We start from the raw sequence: 22882 nt of genomic DNA, 5'->3' as shown, positions 1-22882 counted from the left end.
AGTAGGGGAAGGTGATGAAGAGAGAAGGAAGGAAGAAGGGCAAATGTTCAGGTACACTAAGAATTGCATTTATGTAACTGTTTTGTGCAACAAAGGTTGATTGCATAACTTGGATATATAAATCCAGAAATATAAAATGTATGACCAACCAATTAGGCTTCACCTATATGCTGCTGACCTGGTTACTCAGTGCCTTGGACACTGTTATCTGGCTCTCACTGATAAATGTTCTTTTCCCTTCCCACTTGGTTGTCCAGTACCCATATACTATCAACTCACTGGCTATTGTTTAAAGTTACCTTTCAATTGGAAATCTGTACTCAAGGCAACTTGGAACAATATTTAAAAACACATTAGCACAATTCAACACATGGCACTTTGAATTGATCTAAGACTTATAAAGGGATACCCTTTTAAGTTTGTTGGAGCTCAAACAACGAAGAGTCTTGAAGTAATTTGAAGTGAGAAAGGGGGTGAAAGAGAGAGGGGGGAGAGAAGGGATAGCAGAGAGCAGGGCAGAGGAAATAAAAGTTGGTGGCAAAGAGAAAGGGGGTGCCCCTGACCATCGGCCTCACTGCATGCGGCCTATAATATATAAAACCTGACAGAATGTGGCCCTCAGCAGATTCCCCACATTTGCTAAGAGAATGAGGGAAAACATGTATGAGATGATACCTCTCAAGGTATATAGGAATATAGGGATTCCTGACCATTAGGTCCAGTCGTGAATGACTGGGGTTGCGGTGCTCATCTCACTTTAGTGGCCGAGGGAGCCGGTGTACAGCTTCTGGGTCATGTGGCCAGCATGACTAAGCTGCTTCTGGCGAACCAGAGCAGCACACGGAAACGGCGTTTACCTTCCCGCTGGAGCAGTACCTATTTATCTACTTGCACTGTGTGCTTTCGATCTGCTAGGTTGACAGGAGCAGGGACCGAGCAACAAGAGCTCACCCCGTTGCAGGGATTCGAACCGCCGACCTTCTGATCGGCAAGCCCTAGGATCTGTGGTTTAACCCACAGTGCCACCCGGATCCCAATATATAGGAATATAACCAGCAGCAATAGAGAAATGATGCAGAACATTTCCCCAAAGAAACTGTAGTTAAAAACAATTCGCATGTCAATAAAGCCATTTTTGCAGCATGGCTAAAATGGAGCTACAGAATTCTATCAGGGTCCCTTGAAGAATCTGTTCCAGGTCCATGATGACATGGAAAATATGTAATGGTATTAAATGGGAAATAAGCTTCCCCACCCCCCTGCAAAATGATTAGCTGTAGTAAAACCTATCAACACATTTCACAGTGTAGCAGTGCTTGTATCCTAGCCTGCAGTATAGCTGGCCAGGCTACAGCACTGCCTTATAGGAAAGGCACATGGTAACCAATGGCTACTAGCTTTAGCTGAAAGCAGTCTAGGATAAGTAACCCAAGTTCAAGAAGTTTGCTATAATTTTTGTTATCAGATCATCCATACTTTGTAGTCAACACCAGACTTTGGCTTTCAGTGTTACAGATTTATAGAATTTCAGCAGAAGAGTTGTTTCAGTGCCTGAGAACTTGCAATATCAATGCTGACCTAGAATCATCTATCATATGCACAGGGGTGATCTGTGGTTCTGTAAATTTCCAGCACATGAAAATAAGCAGAAGGCATGCAAAAAGACATCCAAAAGAAATCATATTATTTTGGTTGTCAACCGAGGTCACGTTGCATGAAATGGCAATTTCTGTGGGATGCAGTACTGATTGCACAATGGAGAAACAGAACAAGGAGGCTGGCTGCCACCTGGACTATTGTTACCACAACTAGGGAATAAAAGCTTTAGGAACATAATGCTGAGTCTTTAAATCTCATAGAAGAATAGAGCGTGGAGAAGTGTTCTTGGCGTAATGACACAGAACGATTAAGAATGAAGAAATTCACGAGCTAGCAAGCTAGAAAGATTAACTGACAGTCAAATTAAGCATCTTGCATCTGGAATGGCAAGTGGCTTCACAGGAAGTTGTTACATTAGAGACTTAAGGGTTTTAATAAGAAAACTTATTGCCCAATTGAGGTTGGGACTTAGCCTAGTGATCTGCTGAGGACTGTGTGCAATCTCAGATCTCAGAACCCTTTTCAGCACTGAAGGAAATTCAAACAGATCCTGCAATTGGCAGGCAGTGAAAATCCTTTGGAATAACAAGACCTTTTATGAATACAACACATTGAAGTTCCCCACTCAGTTGTTGACCAAACGCCTCTTACAGATGAATCAGAGAAAGATATTGTTATATTCTGTAGACTTATCTGCAACTCCAGGAATATAATTTTTGTCTTCAGAAATGATATTCATGTATATTTTCTACATTGCTTCATTGAAAACATCAGTGGGGAACCATAAACTCAGAGGTAGAGAAAAAGCTTTGCATGCAAAAATTCCAAGGTTCACTTTATAGCATCTCCAGCTACGGCAAGAGTGGAGAACCTACAGACATCCTGATGTTGCTGGACTACAAGTTCAGTTATCCCTGACCAATTGGTTGAACTGAGCTGGAGTCCAAGAATACCTGGAGGTCCACAGTAGTGATGGGTCAATCTGTCAATTTCAGTTTCTCTCAATTTCTAATTTTTCCAAATCTTAAACCTGGTTTTCCACATGTACACATCAGTTTTCTTTTTTTTTTTTTTTTAAAGTCATCCTAGAAATTCAATAGCATTTTAGTGCAAATGTATCTTAGTACACACATTTTCGTATGCATCTTTTCCTAATATACACATTTTTGCAAAGCATAACCCACTAATATAATGCATTTTTTGTAGATTATTTTCTCTAATATGTGGATTACTATTTGCATGTTGCCCAAGTATATGCATTCTTGTACCTGGCTGGAGAATTGCATTGCAAAATTCAGATTATTATTATTTCTTACAAGAGTCAGACAAGTACAAATTTTGAAGGATGGTGACATTGAGGTTTGTGTGTTGTTTTGCTAAGTGCAAATTCACTAAGTTTGCTTTCAAATGGAAACTGAATTGGATTTCTCCCCCATTCCTAGTCTACAGATTGTTCACACCTAGGCTAAGAGATCAGGTATCAGGTGATGAAATAGCTGGCTGCTGCAAGTCACAACAGATAGTAATGGGATAGGTATTTCAATAGCCTAAATTGGTATGGGATAGGTATTTCAATAGCCTAAATTGGTATATGTTGCCTCCATAGCCTTTTCCCCCTTACCTAATGTCAGTGGGTTGCATGCATGATCCTGTTTTTTGTTAATATTTTGTCAGTAAGGTTAAAACATCTTCTGGGGTGGGTGGGAATGCTGAATGTGCCGAACCTGGAATTTCTGTACCTGTTATAATCTTAGCTTAAACGTCAAAAATTGGAAATTTGATATAGTAACCAATTTGAAACACTGGGAATACTGAATCAACGTGCATAGTATAGCTCATTTTGTATCTTTTAAAAAGTGATTTTAAAATAAATGTCACAATCAGAGAAGCTCTGAAGTAGTATCCTTTGAAACGGCAGGATAATATTTGCCTGTTTTCTTACCTAGTGGAGGCAGCTGTGACTTTAATCAGTTCATTTGTCTTCATCTGTTGTGTTAGTTTTTCATTCTGTGAGCTGAAATGTTAACTCTGCAATGTAAAATCTTTGTAGGTAGCAGAGACAACTATTTTAATGTGGACACAAGCAGTTTATCACCAGCATTCCATTATTCAATGTGTTGTTGTGTAGCATATATTTATGTCTCCACAGGAATCTCTTTCTTTCCAAGAAATCAACTTTATACAATAATCTAGTCTCATCTCTCCTTTAGTACTTACATTTTCAATGCATTTAGATGAATGGGTGTGCCTTTCCCCCATGTTTTAAAAGGGCATCTTCACTGCAGAAGGCATGTAAACACCATTGCAAATACAATCATAAAACGAACTGTCATACTGCAGGTTCATTGGAACTGAATGGATAATTCGTATGTTTTTTTAAAATGACCATACAACGTAAGCCTACATTTTCTCTGGGCTTTCGTTTACCTAATGCCTAAAGAAGTTATTAAATCCACAGTGTTATCAGGACAAAATTATTCTTTAAATTGTCACTGATAGTGCTTTATAGCTGGGATGTTCTGGGTATTTCATAACCCTGTTTGGAACACTTGGCAGTTGTAACCAGCCTAGAAAAATGACTGGAGCGTGGAACAAAAATATTTGTAATATGAAAAGATACAAAATCAAACTGTTTTAGGGACCCCTTGGTCATCTGCATTTTGCTGGTGGGTAGTCAGGATATTACCACTCCTCGCATGCAGGTGTGTATTACAACGTGTACTAAAATTGTCCTCTTTATCCACTCATACATGTAAGGAGATTTCACCTAGGGCAAAAATACCATAGTCATAAAGGTAAGCAAGATGTAATTGTCAGGCCAATGTTCTGCCGAACAGTTATAGCAAGCATTGTAATTTATTTTTAAATAACTGGGATACACCCATATTAGCACTGTCTGCTACTTCCCTTGTCTTCTTTCTGTACCAGACCAAGACTTTGTTGCCTGCAATTAAGACCAAATGGTGCTCCCATTACACACACTGGGCTTAACACTTCAGAACACAGCTGATGTTTCCATGTTCAGCAGCTAACCAGACTTGCAGTTGAATTGTATGCTAACACTTGTGCCAGGTGTGGTATCCTCCACCAACCTTGAAGGCAGCAGGGTAGCTGAGGAAGTGCAGGGTTGGCTGTATGGCAAACTCCTGTCATCCTTGCCTCTGCTGTGTAACCCCTGTCGCTGTTGCTTGAGGCAGCTGCCTCATTCTGCCTAATGGTTGGGCTTGCCCTGCTGATTGCTCTGGTCTTGTCTCCTTCCAATCAATTACTGCTTTGAACGGTTAACTGAATTCAGAAGAGTTTGCACATCACATCTCTGAATGAGTCCCTGCTCTGGGCTTGTCCCCTCATTAAGAAAATGTAAACAAAAACATTCAAGAAGGAGGTGTTTCATGAGCTTTACTTTCTTTCTGAGGATAAAGGGGCTTTATTTTAAGAAAGAATTCTACAGCAGATGGTCAATTGGCTCAACTCATGAAGGAACATTACAAGGACAAAATGTACACTACCTCAAGAAGTAACTTAATGCCCAAGCGCTTTGATGTGGATACAAATTACACTTGGAGAAGCCAATCCAATTCTGGGGCACTGTGAATTGATACAGATTGCTACCTGGAGCTGTGTTTTCTCCCTTCCTCTGATCACATCTGTTGAAATAAATTATCATTCTACAACTGATTTTCAGGCTCAGTACCTCAAAACACTTCGGATTGCTCAGGAAGAATTCCTGTAAGGTTGGAAGGGCCTCATCGCAAGGAATCAAGCAGCAGGCACTAGGGTCCTTATTCTGCGCTATGCCAGGGCAGCAGTCAGGCAGAGGGAAATACCAGCTTGACCTCTGTTGTTCTGCAGCAGCACCCAGATAATTGCCTGGGGAAATGTACTGTATCTTATTAGCACAGCTGGGATGACTACAATCTCTGGAGAGCCATTATGACACACTTACATAACTGCTATGTCAGACTTACAACTCTAGAGCAACCTTTGGCAACCTGGTGCCCTCCAGCTGTTGCTGGCTGGAGCTAATGTGAATTTTAGTCCAAAACATCTGGCAGGGCACCTGGCTGGTGAAAGCTACTCTAGAGAATCCTGTATGGTATTTTGCTTCTGGACTGCTACCTTCTGGAACCATTTTGCCTTGCCTCCTAGTTTTTAGATTACCTAATCTAAAACCCTGTCTTGTGGAACACACTGCCCATTGAAGCTAGACAGGCATTGATATTGTACATGTTTTGTCAGGTGCTAAAATTATCCTATTTCTACCGATCTTCAGAGAAAGATGAGTGAACTTATAGGCAGTATCACTTTTCTTTTGGAAATTTTGTTTTCATCTGTTTTATTTATTGTATTTTTGTTGTTGTACACTGCTATGATATAGTCTCTAAGTCCCCCCCCCCCGTCCCCCAATAAATAAATTAGAACTATATTTCTTCTGCCTCTGGCACTTTGGACTTAACAGCTGCTAACTTTGGATTTGAACTCTTGCCTGCTGGAGAGTGTCAGCCTTGAACGTGGGAGACCAAGGTTGTAGACTCCACCCAGTCATGAAACTCACTGCATGACCTTGGGCCAGCCACAGTCTCTCAGACCAACCTACCTCACAGGGTTGTTTTGATGATAAAATGGAGGAGGGAAATACTATGCACATCACCTTGAGCTCCTTGGAGGAATGGTGGGGTATAAATGGAATACTTCATACAATACAATATAATAAACAGTAAGTGTAAGCAGTCTGAAAATTCTATAACATTATGTATAAATATATAACGGGCTGCATCCGAATAACTCTTGCTCAGAGCAGACCCACTGGAATTAATTTATGGGTGTGTCTACTCTGAGTAGAGAGTGGGCCTTAGCTGCTACAACCAAAACAATTCAATAATCTGTACTTAGCTGTTAGAAGGTGAGATTTATCTACCTACATGCAGGTATTGATTAGGATTGGCAGTCTGGCTTGAGGTGAAGCTGTACAAGACGGAAAGCCAGCTCACGCAGGGGTCAATGTGGCTCAAAAGTGAATGGAAAAGGAATAGATCAGATACCTTTCAAAGAGGAGGGTTGGCAGGTTGTATTTACCTTGACAGTGATGTTTATTCTGTGGACAAGAGGTGTATGAGCAGATGGGGAGTTGATACAGCTGGAAAATGAAATGGCACTAACTTGACAAATGCCAGTCTAAAGGGCAAGCATTGCTTGAGGATCAGCTTATCTTGCTCAGCAGCTCCAGAAGAGTGTGGGCCAACTGGAATATTAGTTCTTTCTCGAGAGACAAAATTGGAGATGGCAGCTAGCCTGCATGTTGGCTTCCTTTTGTCGAATTAAGGGAAATGCTTTGCTTGTTAAAACAGGATTGTCTCAATGGCCAGGGCACTCCCTTGATGTACAGCCAACCAACAAAATCACAGAATACTGTTTTTTATTGCTATGGACATAATTAGAGAAAGAAATCTCTCTGATAGTTCGATGTCACATAAGAACACTGGGTTTTTGTCTCTGTTCACCTCTTTTGGCTGTAAAAGAAGCAGTGACCTGATGAGGCAGGGAAAGGGCTACTGGGAAACAGTATGTTTAACCATTTGGGAAGGGAAAAACAAGGAAATGGTCGTGTCTGCACCATACATATGCTGCTTTCACAACCATGGTATCCCACAAAGAATCCTGGGGGCTGTAGGCTTTTGGGGGTGCTGAGGGTTGATAGGAGACCCACCCATAGAGTTACAATTCACAGCACCCTTAACAATCTGAAGTTCCCATAATTCTCTGATTGTTGAACTGCCGTAAGAGTGCTTTAAATGCATGATGTGGGTGTGACAAGCTATATCTGATTTTTAAGGCAAGTTCCAATCACACTGAAGTGCAGAAGTACCCAGAAGGATATAAGAAGAGATCAACAGATCAGATGAATGCATAGTCCCTTTTTGGTGAACCAGATGCCTCTAGGAAGCACAGAAGCAGCACTGTGCCTGTTCCTTCTCAGCAGGTGGCATTTTGCTATTAGGGCTTTTCCTATTGAAATTTGACACAATAGTCCTTCTACCTGTGATCTATTTCTCATCAGGTTTCTGAAGCCCAGTAACCAACCAGCTCGGGACTACAAGGATGCACGGAAAAGCAAATTTCTAACTCTCTGTAAAGAGCTGCTCAAACCTGTGCCTCTAAAGCAGTGTTAAGATGCATTCAGTTTATTAGCTGGACCACCAGTTAACCAGGCTGGAAAATAATTTTAACTCCCAACCTCAATTGGCTCTGAGTTGGGAGATTCCCCACCCACCCTTTTCCCTCAATGAGTGTATTACTCTGTTAAGCAAGCTTAATATTTTGTCACAATACTGTGTGGAAATGGCATTGAGCAGTAGGAGTACTCGGAGTCGAGAGTGGATTTCATGCTCTTTATTCAGCTCATAGTGGTGAGGAGGAATGAAAGTTCCCCAAAATATCTGCTTTATATACATTATTTACACAATGGGCTGCGCGTGATTGGCTAATTCCAGGATTCTCCTGTAGGCCAATCAGGTTGTGGATTCACTTCCACCTGGAGCTGGATTGGGTGGCTCCTGAGGACCAATCATACTGCTGCATTGTTCTAGGACCAATCATACTGCTGCATTCTGAATCCCATTGTTCTAGGACCAATCATACTGCTGCATTCTGAATCCCATTGTTCTAGGACCAATCAGACTGCTGCATTTTGGGTCCTATTGTTCTAGGACCAAGCAGACTGCTGCATTTTGGATCCTATTCAACTCAGTACATAACAGGGAGGCTTAAGGGATCTGAGGGAGGATAAGGTCAAGGCACATCCCTAGCCGGATGGGGCCTAGCCTTGCCTAAACACCTCTCATGGTTGCACAGGGGGATCGTGGATGTTTGATCTGCACCACGCATTGGTCTGATACAGTCATGTCAGACTAACCTGATCTCGTTTTTTGACAGAATTACAAGCCTGGTAGATGAAGGGAACGCAGTGGATGTAGCCTACCTTGATTTCAGCAAGGCATTTGACAAGGTGCCCCATGATATTCTTGTAAAGAAGCTGGTAAAATGTGGTCTTTACTATGCTACCACTCAGTGGATTTGTAACTGGCTGACTGACCGAACCCAAGGGTGCTCATCAATGGTTCCTCTTCATCCTGGAGAAGAGTGACTAGTGCCACAGGGTTCTGTCTTGGCCCCGGTCTTATTCAACATCTTTATCAACGACTTGGATGATGGACTCAAGGGCATCCTGATCAAATTTGCAGATGACACCAAACTGGGAGGGGTGGCTAACACCCCAGAGGACAGGATCACACTTCAAAACGACCTTGACAGATTAGAGAACTGGGCCAAAACAAACAAGATGAATTTTAACAGGGAGAAATGTAAAGTATTGCACTTGGGCAAAAAAAAATGAGAGGCACAAATATAAGATGGGCGACACCTGGCTTGAGAGCAGTACATGTGAAAAGGATCTAGGAGTCTTGGTTGACCACAAACTTGACATGAGCCAACAGTGTGACGTGGCAGCTAAAAAAGCCAATGCAATTCTGGGCTGCATCAATAGGAGTATAGCATCTAGATCAAGGGAAGTAATAGTGCCACTGTATTCTGCTCTGGTCAGACCTCACCTGGAGTACTGTGTCCAGTTCTGGGCACCACAGTTCAAGAAGGACACTGACAAACTGGAACGTGTCCAGAGGAGGGCAACCAAAATGGTCAAAGGCCTGGAAACGATGCCTTATGAGGAACGGCTAAGGGAGCTGGGCATGTTTAGCCTGGAGAAAAGGAGGTTAAGGGGTGATATGATAGCCATGTTCAAATATATAAAAGGATGTCACATAGAGGAGGGAGAAAGGTTGTTTTCTGCTGCTCCAGAGAAGCGGACACGGAGCAATGGATCCAAACTACAAGAAAGAAGATTCCACCTAAACATTAGGAAGAACTTCCTGACAGTAAGAGCTGTTTGACAGTGGAATTTGCTGCCAAGGAGTGTGGTGGAGTCTCCTTCTTTGGAGGTCTTTAAGCAGAGGCTTGACAACCATATGTCAGGAGTGCTCTGATGGTGTTTCCTGCTTGGCAGGGGGTTGGACTCGATGGCCCTTGTGGTCTCTTCCAACTCTATGATTCTATGATTCTATGAATTCCCCAAGCGCTTTGGGTGTTTTCCAACCATCAGGCAGAATTCCATTTCAACAGCAAGCACTGAGTGGAATGATGATCTCTTCCTTGCCCTACTGCCATGCCAACCCTGCTTACCTGCTCTGTAATCAGAGTTGTGGTGTGTTTTCACCCAAGACCATTGTTTAAATGTGTGTTATTCCTGCTGTACCCACAACCTGCCACACAGATTTTAACCTGCTGCCAATCATATGTTCATGAGGGCACCAAACAGATCTTGTTAGGGAAAGAATTCTACATATGGAGTGTCACAGCTGAAAAGGCTTGCCACCCTCCATAGTTTCCTCAGAGTGGGCACCTTGAGGGTCCAGGTCCATTGGGAGATGTCTTTATTTGAAGCTGATATGGTAGCATAACAAGAATGCCATTATCAGTCTCAAGCCTTTACAATACAGTGGCCTGCAAGCCTTTCTAACTGACAAGCTACATACTCCAAATAAATAAGCTAACTAGATGGCCAAGAAAGTATATGCTTAGTTCTGGGGCATTAAATACTAAAGTGGGTTAAAATGACAACCAGGGCAGAGTTAATCATAAACTAAAAGTATTTTAAAGTAGATTATTCTTTGCAGCAAAGACAAGAAAATAACTAGTCGAGAAGATTGCTACTTCCAAAATACGACAGGCAAACACATAAGAAACCCTGACTGAGCAGCTTCCAATGCCTTTACAGTCAATAAATAGTTAAAATGATGGAACTATGCTAAAATTCAGCCTTGCCAAAATAATTTGTGCCCCCTTGGCCTTCTTAAGCTTAAAGGAGCCTGTAATCCACTGGAATTCTTTAAACAACAGCTGAGAAAAAGTCAAAATTAAGATATGGAGGAAGGAACACCCATGGTTATCAGGGCTTATAGGATTAATGGGAAAGGTTCTATCGCTAATGGGGGAGGAGGAAGAGAAGAAACTGTAAAGCTCACTGACTCCCTCGCCAAAGAACAAAATGTAACACCAGGTCAGAAAATTAGAAGCATCTGTATGAAAGGAACATTTTAAAAACAACATATAGTTTTCCAAGTTGCAGACAATTATCGCACATTCAGAAGCCACTTCTACATACAGTAAACTGATTCCCAAACAGAACAAATGTATAAATTGCATGCTCCTTAACTGTCCTGATTAAATGGGGACATCCCGTTTTGGGGGCTGTGCTCTCAAGAGCACAGTACCCCAAAACATGTATTTTGGGTGCCATGGCCCCAAAAGACACGTGTCCTTTTGACCATGATCTTGCATGGGTCATGTGACTCACACAGGAGCACATCCCAGAAAACGCAAATCCTGGTTTTCTGTGGTGACAGTTGGAAGGTATGAAGTCGCTCTTCGGTCCAAAGACTTTTGATGTGGTGTGCAATTTTAAATATTTCTTACCAAGGAAGTCAAATCTAAACATCATTTTTTTTTATTTTTTAAAAAGAGGTTTCCACTCATGTAAAACATGACGACTTTAATGAGAAACAGAAACAGTTTATTTAAGAGTAGCAAAACTTTCCTGAGGGGTTTTGTACATGTCGAACCCATTCTTTTCTTTATTAATAATAAAAATTACAATTTCTAACTACAGAAGTATTCTGTCTTGAGAGACAATGGAGTGCACCTCTGGGGGTGAAGTTAAACTGATGAGTTAGCAGCACCTAAGTGACCTTCCAAGGTGTGCAAGTCTGGGCAGTGTGTATGGAGGTCCTGGGCTGCCCAGATGACAAGACCCCTCTCTCCGCCTCACTGATGTAGTGCAAAGGAAAGCAGAACAATATGTTTGGCACCAGCTTGGCTGCAGGAGTTGCCAGAAGGAAGTGTACAAGATTACAAAAGACTAAAACAATAAACAAGAACTGGTAGTTATTAACCAGAGGTGGACAATCTCAGACCCAGGGGCCAAATGCAGCCCTCCTGGTCTCTCCATGAGAGAGACCATTTGGTCCATCCTTACTTATGATGGCATCAATATTCATTTTTGTGCTGTACTGTACCAGTATACATGAGAAATGGACTATAGAAGACTATAAACGGACTATAAAAGAACTGTAGGAACCCAAAGATGTGGTAAACAACAGAGAATTCCTAATGCTCTGCTTTCATTTTGCAAGCATAGTTCCAGATGATTGGAACTCCAGAATCCAGAGACCCATTCATGGAAAGAGAGTTTTGGCCAAAGCTTTGAAGTATAATATCTTTAGAACAGTATGAGTTAAAGGTCCAACTTGACTTCAGTTTCAATTGGTTAATGGAAGGGAAGTGTCACATTGCTCCAAATTAACAGCTCAGTGTTGGGATACAAAGTAGCATTTCTCTGCATTCTTTATGATAAACTAGCTGGCCCAAACCAGGCAACATTTTGACATTAAAGCTTGTTTTTGCTCTGCTTTTCCCATATTTGAAAAGTTTCTGGAAGAAGAAAAAGAACAAGAGAGTGCATTTTTTGTTTGTCAATATGCTACCATTGTAGAACGAATTTAAATTTCATTTTATTACAGCTATAAAATGTCTGCCACATAAAGAGCAAGTGAATAAAGTGTGTGTAGTGCCACAAAATATAAAACAATCCCTAGACACTAAATAACATACTGCTATGAAATGCAAGTCATAAAATAGAAATCATTTCTCACCTTGCACTGATAGAAGCAGAGAAACAAAGTGGGTAGCATTTTTCGAGAGTACCAGCAACCAATAAGGGAAAGGACTTCAAACTATTTGCATATCAACAGATTCTCAAGCTGTTCAATGGATTATATGTGCACCATTTGGGAAACACCCAAGAAGTCCTTGCCAAAGTGTTTCGGGTCTTAAAAAGGTTTCAATATTGTTTTAACCATTCCTCCCAGTTTTCCCAACCTTAGGTTTGCCACCTTTATTCACCAGTTCATGATTTTTAAAAATAAAAAGTCCACTCCTTTTTTTAAAAAAAAATATATATGTGCATTTTCCATAATATAAACAATTTGTATGCAACACTGCATGCTATTCACTTTTTTTTTTGCAAGCAATTTCCCCTAAACAGCATGCCTTTTTATATGTTATAAAGAGATTTTTATCTCAACTCTTGCAATACTAGTACCTGGGGCCGTCCAATGAAGACAAACCTTGGAAGGTCCAAGGCAGACTTTTTTATTATTCACATGGTGCATAATTAAACTATGGAATTTGCTACCACAAGATACAGTAATGGCTTTAATAATAGTAATAATTTATTATTTATACCCCACCCATCTGGCTTCAGAAGAGGATAAAACAAATTCATGGAGGAGAAGGCTATCAATGTCTACTTGTCATGATGGCTGTGTATTATGTCCAGAATCAGAAACAGTATGCTTCTGAACACCAGTTGACTGCAAGGGTAATTCTGACTCCCTGTCCTACGTGTGGGCTTATTTGAGGAATTTGGTTGGCATCTGCAAGAACGTAACACTGGGCTTGATAGCATAGCTGTCAACCGTCCCTTATTTGGTGGGAAAGTCCCTTATCCCAGCACTGTGTCCCGCTGCTGTCCCTTATTGATGATGTCCCTTAAATTTCCTGGGTTTCAAAGGAAGCAGCTCCTCTCCCTCCCTCCCTGCCGGCCAGGGAGGAGAGAGACTCCAACTGTGTTGCTTGGCTGTGTTGCTCACCCAATAAGGAGTCTAAGAATGACTGGGGGGGTGGAGCTTGCATGCCTTGTGCCAATCAAATCGGCCGCGTTGCCTGGGGACTTGCCTTTGCTCAGTGCTTCCCAGCGGAGAGGTGACGGTGGTTTTCCTTGCTGCATCCCCTTTGCCGGGTTGCTGCGCTGTGGGAAACACCACTTGAGGCTTTGTTTGGCTGCTGGCTGGGCTTTCTGCCTTTGGATTGGAGGGGCTCAGAAGTTGAACATACCTGTGCTTGGAAAATCCCTTATTTTGGCTGCTGATCCCTTATTTTCGAGGCTGCTGGTCCCTTATTTTCAAATCTGTAAGTTGACAGCTATACTTGATAGGCCTTTGGACTGATCTAACAGGGCTCTTCTTTCAGTCTTATGAACACAATTTAGTTGAAGCTAAGTGCCGTAAAAATCCCAATGAAAGACCTAAACATTGAGACAAATAGCTGGATCATGCCCACGGTCTTTTAGTGAAAGAAGCAGGGCCAAACTGCTTTTTGACAATGAATCAAAATTAAAATGCATCTTCAAAATGAAGGCAATATAATATTATTTGATGAGCTAGCTGCGGCTTTTGTCTATAAATAGAGCAACCTTTTAAAAAATAAAAGTCAGAATATTATCCCTGATTATCAAACCATCTAATTAATATAACCTTTGCAGAGTGACAATATTATATATAACTATGACCTTATTTATTAGCCTTCCGTGAATCATTTCCACCACTCTGCAGCACATTGCAGCCTGCAATTTCTACACTATCTCAAAAGTAAAATGTGATATGATGAAGCTGCTGTCATGTTTCACTGTTAAAAATGCCCCAATCAAAATTAATATGTCAGGAGAGAAAAATGTATTTAAAAACTGGTCATGGGCGATGCACAATGTAATTGACCACTTCACAACACAATAAATCTAAATCGTTCTACCTTCAATTAAACCTCTCTACTTTTTTTGCATTTCTAATAAACCCAATAAAATTACATTATTTTAATGAACACTGGCAGTTCTAGTAGATCTGGTAAGAAGTGGAAGTTTTTAAAGTTATTACCATTCTTGCATGACAAGAATATTGAGAGTTAATGAATTTGTTTGCTACTATTGGTTGTTTGGATACTGAACTGAAAGCAAGCAGCAACAGGACAGAATAAATCCCAACTCCTTATTCATCGTTCACATTTGTATCCCACCCTTTTCCATGGGCAGGATCTCAGGGCAGGATCAAGCTATCCCGATTTTACCTTGCAAGAACTCTCTGTGTAGTAGGTTAGGCTCATAGATCACGACTGCCCCAAAGTCACTCTGATGGCAGCAGTGGGTGGTGATAGTGCTGGGTGGATTTAGCCCAGGAGATCCCTTCACCCCCTCTCCACATACATTGATCAGCAGCAGTGGTCTATGGGCAGTGGAAATCTGATATTTTGATCCCCTGTGCAGATCCAGCCTCAAGAGTCCATTGTAACATTGCTGGTTACACTGTGCACCCGGCTTCCCAATGGCTGCTTACTGAGAGTGAGCGGTGGTTATTTATTGGAGTCAGGAATTTTACAGGATGGGATAGTCTATTCTTTTAGTACCGTGGCTGGTTCTGTTGAGGTTATTTCAGTGTTACATTTTGTTGGTTGAATGCTACTTCTTTTATAACTTACCTTATATATTTTATTGGAAGGTTTCAACCCTTAATGACAGCCTATGAATGTTCTTCATAAATAAGGCAAAGCCAAAGGATAATGAGCATGTTGCATTTCACAGCCAACCATCATATGGATACCGACCAGTACTTTTTTTTTAAGAAGCAGTACGTGGCGCTGTGGGTTAAACCATAGAGCCTAGGACTTGCCGATCAGAAGGTCGGCGGTTCGAATCCCCACGACGGGATGAGCTCCCGTTGCTCGGTCCCTGCTCCTGCCAACCTAGCAGTTCGAAAGCACATCAAAGTGCAAGTAGATAAAAATAGGTACCACTCCAGTGGGAAGGTAAATGGTGTTTCCGTGCGCTGCTCTGGTTCGCCAGAAGTGGCTTAGTCATGCTGGCCCCATGACCCGGAAGCTGTACGTCGGCTCCCTCGGCCAATAAAGCGAGATGAGCGCCGCAACCCCAGAGTCGGCCACGACTGGAACTAATGGTCGGGGTACCTTTACCTTTACACCATTTTCAGTAGGTAATCTCTAAACCTATTAATCAGGGGTAGAGAACATGTGGTCTGCTAGATGTTGCTGAAGTGCAACTCTCATCATACTTGATCATTGACCATGTTGGCTTGGTCTGATGGGAGCTGGTGGCCAACAACCTCTGGAAGTTCACCTGTTCCCCCACCTACCCACTCTAAACATGTATTTAACAACAGCTCACATATTAATACAACAACATAATATCTTACATTCAGGTAGATAGCCGTGTTGGTCTGATGCGGTCAAAGTAAATAAAAAAATTGTCCAGGAGCATCTTGGAGACCAACTAAGTTTGTTCTGTGTATAAGCTTTCCTGTGTATCTGAAGAAGTGTGCATGCACACGGAAGCTTATGCACAGAACAAACGTAGTTGGTCTCTAAGGTGCTACTGGACAATTATACATACTATGTTACAGTTTATTTTACAGAATAAGTCATGCAAAGTGGTTGGAGCATTGAGTTCACTCCGACAACATAGTAAATTTATGTAATGTGTGGAGCTGAGAATGATATCTTCTTCATCCTCCTTCACAAACCATAAGCAAGGGGTGGACACTGTTTACCAGAAGGAGAGATTGCCAATCACCTGCAATTATTTAATCAACTTTTCCTTGAACTCAGAACTACCAACACTTGGCTCAAGTAGACACACAGGTTCGTAGATTATGAAAAAGCAAAGATGCTCCTTACTTAATTAAAAGTTCATTCATAGGGAGTTTTAGGACATTGACAAATGAAACTCCCTATGGATGATAATTTAATCAAGGAGGATCTTCACCAGAAACTGGAGGAAAGTAATAAGGAGCTCATTACAGAGTAATCACCCTCAATAACCTCCAGCAAAGCCACACATTGTATAAATAAAGCAGTGTGCTATTAAGTGGCAAGAGGCCTGATAAAATTGATTCTGTTTAAGGGTATATGCAGATGTAGCTTGCCTAGTGAGCCTATTGCAAGGGTGCATTCCTTGTTTCTGTCATGTGAGCATCTCATTTTTGATAGGTGGGTCTATATGCAGATAGATGTTGTGTCATAAAAGGATAAACTGGTTTTGTGAGTAAGTTTTCTCAAATTTCCAAGGGCAACCACATTTTCACAAGTATGTAAAATAAACGAGCTCAGCCACAGATAAGCCTTTTGCAGCTGTTCCAGTAGAAACAGTTTTAGTCAGAGCACTGTATGTCTAGAACAAATAGTATTAGTTCTATTTTGTGACTGGGAGCGGTCACTGGGACTATATAACACCAGTCCTAAAGGATCTACACTGGCTCCCAGGTTTGAGAATTGTGGGACGCGGGTGGCACTGTGGTCTAAACCACTGAGCCTAGGGCTTCCCTATCGGAAGGTCGGCGGTTCAAATCCCACAACGGAGTGAGCTCCCGTTGCTCGATCCTAGCTCCTACCAACCTAGCAGTTAAAAAGCACGTCAAAGTACAAGTAGATCAATAGGTACTGCTCCAGCGGGAAGGTAAACAGCATTTCCGTGCGCTCCTCTGGTTTCACCAGCAGCGGCTTAGTCATGCTGGCCACATGACCTGGAAAAACTGTCTGCGGACAAACATCAGCTCTCTCGGCCAGTAAAGCGAGATGAGCGCCACAACCCCAGAGTCATTCGCAACGTAACTTAACTGTCACGGGTCCTTTACCTTTTTATCCATAAATATCTTTTACTAATAATGAGTATTTCTCAAATGACTTTCACACAATTTTGCTTTGTTTCCAGGCTCTTACTTATCAATATCTCTCCGCTGTTTCTGCTAGATCTTTACCATACCACCTCCCAGTGTTGCAGCTATTTGCATCCTGAAACTGAATTTCTTGTTCCCATCCAGCAAATGAAGCACGATTCTTCCTAACACAGGAGTCGCTAACTTTTTCAGTATGAAGGCTGCATTCACCCTTGGTGAGCCCTCCAGTGTCTGCATGCCAGTCTGTGTAAATCAGCTGAGGAAGAGGATTCTTGCTTCTTCTCCTTGATCGATCAATCAAATGACTGGGAACTGGTGAGTGGGAATTTGCATCCCCATCAGGATGCTGAACTGAGCAGAGTTTTTATAATATACACTTGGGAGTAGGGGTGGATCAGCTCCCAGGACAGAGATTACCCACCCCTGCTGTAGCACATACATGGTTAACCCGCTTACTAACTTAGGCCTATCAGTATAGAGCTTCCCTCATTAAACAGTCATTAAAAGCTGGAATCTGATCAGTATTGGATTCAGATCTAAAACCCACGTGGCTGGGCTTGAGCTTATTTAAGTCTTATTGGAAGTCAGGTGTGCAGCCCTAATTTCAAATATATTAGCTTAAAAGAGGTAGGGGGTCATACGATTGAAACACATATGCAAATCACTTCAGCAGTCACTTTTTATTGTTATCTTTTGCATACATAGCTGGTAAAAACCCAGGAACAGATAGTGAAAGTGAGCTTGGTTGCAAATGAAGCTTTTATATATTTTTATGTGCGTTTTTATTCAGAGTGTGAGAGACTTTATGGCTTTGTTTTATAATAGCTATTTATTTTGATGGGTTTTAACCACCACAAATGATTTTTATTGGCCTAACTGTTGGCGAAAACTGACACATTGTTATGTTTTATGCATCTCTTAAGTAATATTCTTTAAATGCATTGGCCTGTGAGGGACCTATTTTAATATGATGATTAATTGATTTTGTCAAATCAAACATGGCAGCGAATGTTTCCCTTTTTTTAGTTAGAATAAATAAATGCTGGCATTATAGTTCAGAGGAGTGTACAGAAATACTAACAAACACAATTTTTCATTCGCTGTGAATTTTCCCCAGTTGTGTTCTAGAAGCAGCTGCTCGTGAGATGGTAACCGAAAGTAAGTACATTGTATGAAAAAAACAAGGGATACAATCCAACCAAGGTCAATCACTTTCTTGTTATTGGTGGTTTCAGTGGAGTTAATCATGTCTCCTTCCACTGAAGTCAGTGGTACTTTGAAATGCTTCCCTTTGAACAGAAATTGCTCTTTAATCTTACCTCTGCAGATAGGAACTGGAAAATCCCAGGATGCTGTGTTGACTGAGTTAGCTATACAGGTGAGCTGGGGGTGTCCATCCAAGATGTATCCTGTCACACAGCTGTAGCGGATTTTGTCACCAACATCAAACCTTGTACCATACAAGACACCTTTAGGTGGGACTCCAGGATTTCCACAAGAACTGCTCTGTAATTCTGTAAAAGAAGAATCGCCATTACCACAAGAGAACATAAGTGAAATAGCATATATTTGAAACACCATTGAAAAAGCCTGCAAACACCCTGTTTTACCCCTGCCCCATTCTGTCACTTTTTGTGATGTTTTCGGGTCACTTCCAGGTTTGGCGCAATGTGTGTATGCGCGGTCGCAGAAATGTTGGATGTGCCTAAAATGGTCGCTGCCTGCACTACGTGACAATCCATTCTTAGGGGAAAAGGTCTCTGATATGATGCATAATGTCACAGTATAGACAGTGGTAAAAAAAGAAAAGAAAAAAGGGTGAAGCCAACTCAATAAACCAAAACAAGTAATCTAAACAATTCCTTTATAGCTTTCATAAAAGAGTTCAGGGCAACAATCAAGTAGAGTCAATTTCTACTAGCTAAAGAAATTATGATGCATTTTAGGGAGTAATATTGCAGCTCTACAGAAGCCCCACAGGAGATAAATCAGGACCTTGAGTACTGAAGATAGATAAAAGAAGTGTACTGAGAATAATTAACCTTTTGAACTATTTTCCTTTTTTTCCCCCTGCAGCCAGAAAAATATGGGTCAGAGATATAAGTAATTAGCAAGTAATGAAAACTGAGACACCAATCCTTTGTTTTTTAGTCTGCAGTGACCAACAAGCCAATTACACCAAGAAGAAAAAGCAACCACATAAGTTTAACGATTAACCACATAACATCAGTGACTACTTTTTGTCCAGTGATGGCTATACATTTAAACAGCAAGATTTTAACACCTTTTAATCCTTTTGTTTTTTTTTGTACTTGGCTGGGAACTCACAAAGTGTATAAATTATAATCTGAGGTATTACACTGAAGGAAAACCTACTTCCATATCAACCTGCCCAAAGGCTAAGGTCATCTGAAAATGTCCTTCTCCAAATGCTTCAGCAAGGCTGATGTCACCAACGGATAGAGTTATGGAATTATCTCCCCAAGGAGGCCTGCCTGGAATCAAAGCTGTTATCATTTAGATGCCAGGCTATAACCTTGCTATTCACTCAGCCATGCACCTGATTTTTCCACCTGCTGCTTTTATTTATGGTCTGCTTTAGTATATTGTATTTAAAATTTTGTTTTCATTCTTCCATTGTTGAAAACCACCTTGGAAGCAATCATGATAAAGTGCAGTCTAAAAAAACCACCCTTGTAACTTTCAAAACACAATTGTAAATAACAAAGGTCACACTCCTTTGCCCACCTGCTGCGTTACTGAGTTCCATGGGTCTTTATTCTGAATAGACACATATAGAATTGTGCTGTAAAGGTGCAATCCTGTACCCACTGGGCTGGGAATGCACCCCGGTTCAATGGGGATTACATCTTGGACGGAGAGAATTTAAATCGGTTTAGTAATGATATTAGTAAAAAGGTAAAGGTACCCCTGACCATTAGGTCCAGTCGTGACCGACTCTAGGGTTGCGGCGCTCATCTTGCTCTATGGGCCGAGGGAGCCGGCATTTGTCCGCAGACAGCTTCCAGGTCATGTGGCCAGCATGACTGAGCCGCTTCTGGCAAATCACCATTTACCTTCCCGCCGGAGCAGTACCTATTTATCTACTTGCACTTTGACATGCTTTTGAACTGCTAGGTTGGCAGGAGCAGGGACCGAGCAACAGGAGCTCACCCCACCGTGGGGATTCGAACCGCTGACCTTCTGATCAGCAAGTCCTAGGCTCTGTGGTTTGACCCACAGCGCCACCCGCGTCCCTATAGTAATGATATTAACTAGGAGTATAAAGGTGAAATTCAGTGTTGTGCTATGACAAACGCTCCTGCAGCTTGCTAGATGGAATGGTTTTCCCTCTGCTCCTCCCGACTGTTCTTGGGGTTCTCCCACCCACCAAGTCATCTTTGGGGGGCACCATGGGGCATAGAGGAAGGAGAGTGGGGAGCCCTACTGCCCAAGGGCTTGCACCAACATTATTCATTAGGTGAGTCCTGTCATTTATAACTAGTTCTGCCTGGTGGAAGGGGACTTTGGAGGTGCATTTCTAAAACACAAGCAGGCCATGGAGCAAAGTTCTCCTACTTAAAGTAAAAACAAAAGGGGGGTGACTCACTCAGGGCAAGTGAAAACCCTCAAAGCACATCTAAAGTAGCTGCATTGATCTCAGCCACCATCAGCTGACAGCATTCTCCTTTCTTTCTCTTCTGGCTGTGCTCTCCGAAATAATACGTGAGCACGTTAGAGGTTCTGCCACAACTGATTGCTTATTGCCAATGGATTGCTGGCTCTAATGGAAAAAAAAAGTGATGAAGTTGGTGGAATCATTTGGCCTAGCTCCACAGAAGTCAATGTAATAGACTAGATTCCATTATCTGAATTCTTGGCTCACAATATTTAATTTTCATTCATTCTCCGGTTCCTCCCTGTTTTATTACGGCTCTGTCAACATAATTGCCAATATATTTAAAAGAATTTACTCGTTAATTCAGAGAATATCAGATTGCATAATCATTCACTCCTGCTAGTAGGTAGCTCAGTATTCATTTCCCCCCTTATACTCTGGACTCCACCTTTCGGTAAGAAATGCCAGTAACAATTTTATTTAACCTATAAAAGCAGGGAAAACTTCCTTTCCTGTAAGTACTACAGATATATAAATAAGGGGAAACAACTTCTATGGTTGAAGCCATTTCCTTCTGGTCTATTGGGCATACAATGTTTCATTAGCTGGCATATCAGCTAAAAGTGGGTCATTCACTGGTTTTCAAAAAAATTATTTTATCCTTAAGTAGCAGATAATTTATATATTTTGCTTGCTAGTGAGGCTCACCAATGCAGACTTCCAAGTGCATGGAATGTGAAAATTGTTTTAATTGCAGGAATATGTTATGTGGATTCCTTAGAGAAAAATCTATGGGTTTGGCATTATTTTGTCATTTCAGAGGTTTACTGGCCTCATATTCAAATAAAGTAAAATGAGAGATTGGTAACTTCCCCCAAGTTCTCCCTGTTTTGACACCAATTTTCGTTTTTAAACCTGGAAGACCTTGGATCATTCCTGAGAACTAGGAGCTTAGAAAAATACCTGCCCTCATCCCTGCTACTCTTACCCCTAAGATAAGCTGCATCCTTTTGCTTCCCTTCCAAGCCAGACAGTGGCAGGTTCAGATGTGCAGGTGTGCAGAGATCTTCAAAAGGAGACATTCTTCCTTCTCCCCATGATAAGCAGTACATTAGGAGGTATACCACAAAGGCTGTTGCGAAATGAGTTCTTTTGAGGGCTGCTGGAATTGCAACTGAGACAGAGAGAGCACCATGCCCCAGCAGTCACAGGGATTTCATCCCCAATACGCAGCATGTCAGGAAGTATACTGTGGTAATGTATCAAAAGCATTGGCTAAACAGGGCAATCAGCAAGATGCCAACCCTAACTCCTATTTTTTTTTTTAATGATATTTATTAAGATTTCAAAAAGAAGAATTACATAAGTAAAGAAAAGGAAAAAAAGGAAAAAAAGCAAAAAAAGCAAAAACAAAAGACAAAAGTAAAAATACAAGAAAAATACAAAATACAAAATACAGAAAAAAAGAATAAAAAACACTTAAAAATACATCAGTCTTCCATGCCTTACATTCATTTCCTTACTTCCCTGACCTCCTCATACCTCCCTTTTTTGTATTCCAATTCAGTTAGTTAATTCAGCAATTTCTTTCCCTCTTTATTTTCTCTTAGTCCTTTAACTTAATATACTATAACTTTGGATTTTCACCTGTTAACTGTCCATTTTTACATACGCCTTTATAGCATTGCTGCTTAAACCACTTAACTTCATTCTAACATCATTCTAACATTCATTAATTTTACAATATTTCTGTAGATAGTCTTTAAATTTCTTCCAGTCTTCTTCCACCGACTCTTCTCCCTGGTCTCGGATTCTGCCAGTCATTTCGGCCAATTCCGATGCCAACCCTAACTCCTGACTGGGGTGGTAAACACATATCTGCAAGTGGGCCTACTGCAGTACCCTGCCTAGAGTATGTGTGGAATAATTTTCACTCATCACTATTTTTCACTAATGGTGTGGGGGGGAGAGGAAAAACACAAATGGGGGAAAGAGAGGAGCACAAAAGTCTGCAATGCGCTGCTAATTGCCATAT

The 22882-nt window shown here is 41.4% G+C and overlaps 1 protein-coding gene across 5 annotated transcripts in view; it reads right to left on the bottom strand.

The window, feature by feature from the left end:
* The window catches only part of CSMD3 (CUB and Sushi multiple domains 3), a 578955-nt gene that overhangs the window by 384277 nt on the left and 171796 nt on the right, over positions 1-22882 (bottom strand). For all 5 annotated transcript variants that reach the window (XR_013988260.1, XM_081012460.1, XM_081012461.1 and 2 more), the window contains exon 4: positions 18548-18742. Coding sequence is in view for 4 of the 5 variants with exons in the window: in XM_081012460.1 (XP_080868586.1) it covers positions 18548-18742 (195 nt within the window). In the remaining variant the exon portion in view is untranslated. The remainder of the gene's footprint in view (positions 1-18547; positions 18743-22882) is intronic.

This window comes from Podarcis pityusensis (assembly GCF_964106645.2).
Source record: "Podarcis pityusensis genome assembly, chromosome: 7".
NCBI lineage: Eukaryota > Metazoa > Chordata > Lepidosauria > Squamata > Lacertidae > Podarcis > Podarcis pityusensis.
Note: the sequence above shows the minus strand (reverse complement) of the source record. Positions and strands in the feature narration are given on the sequence as shown.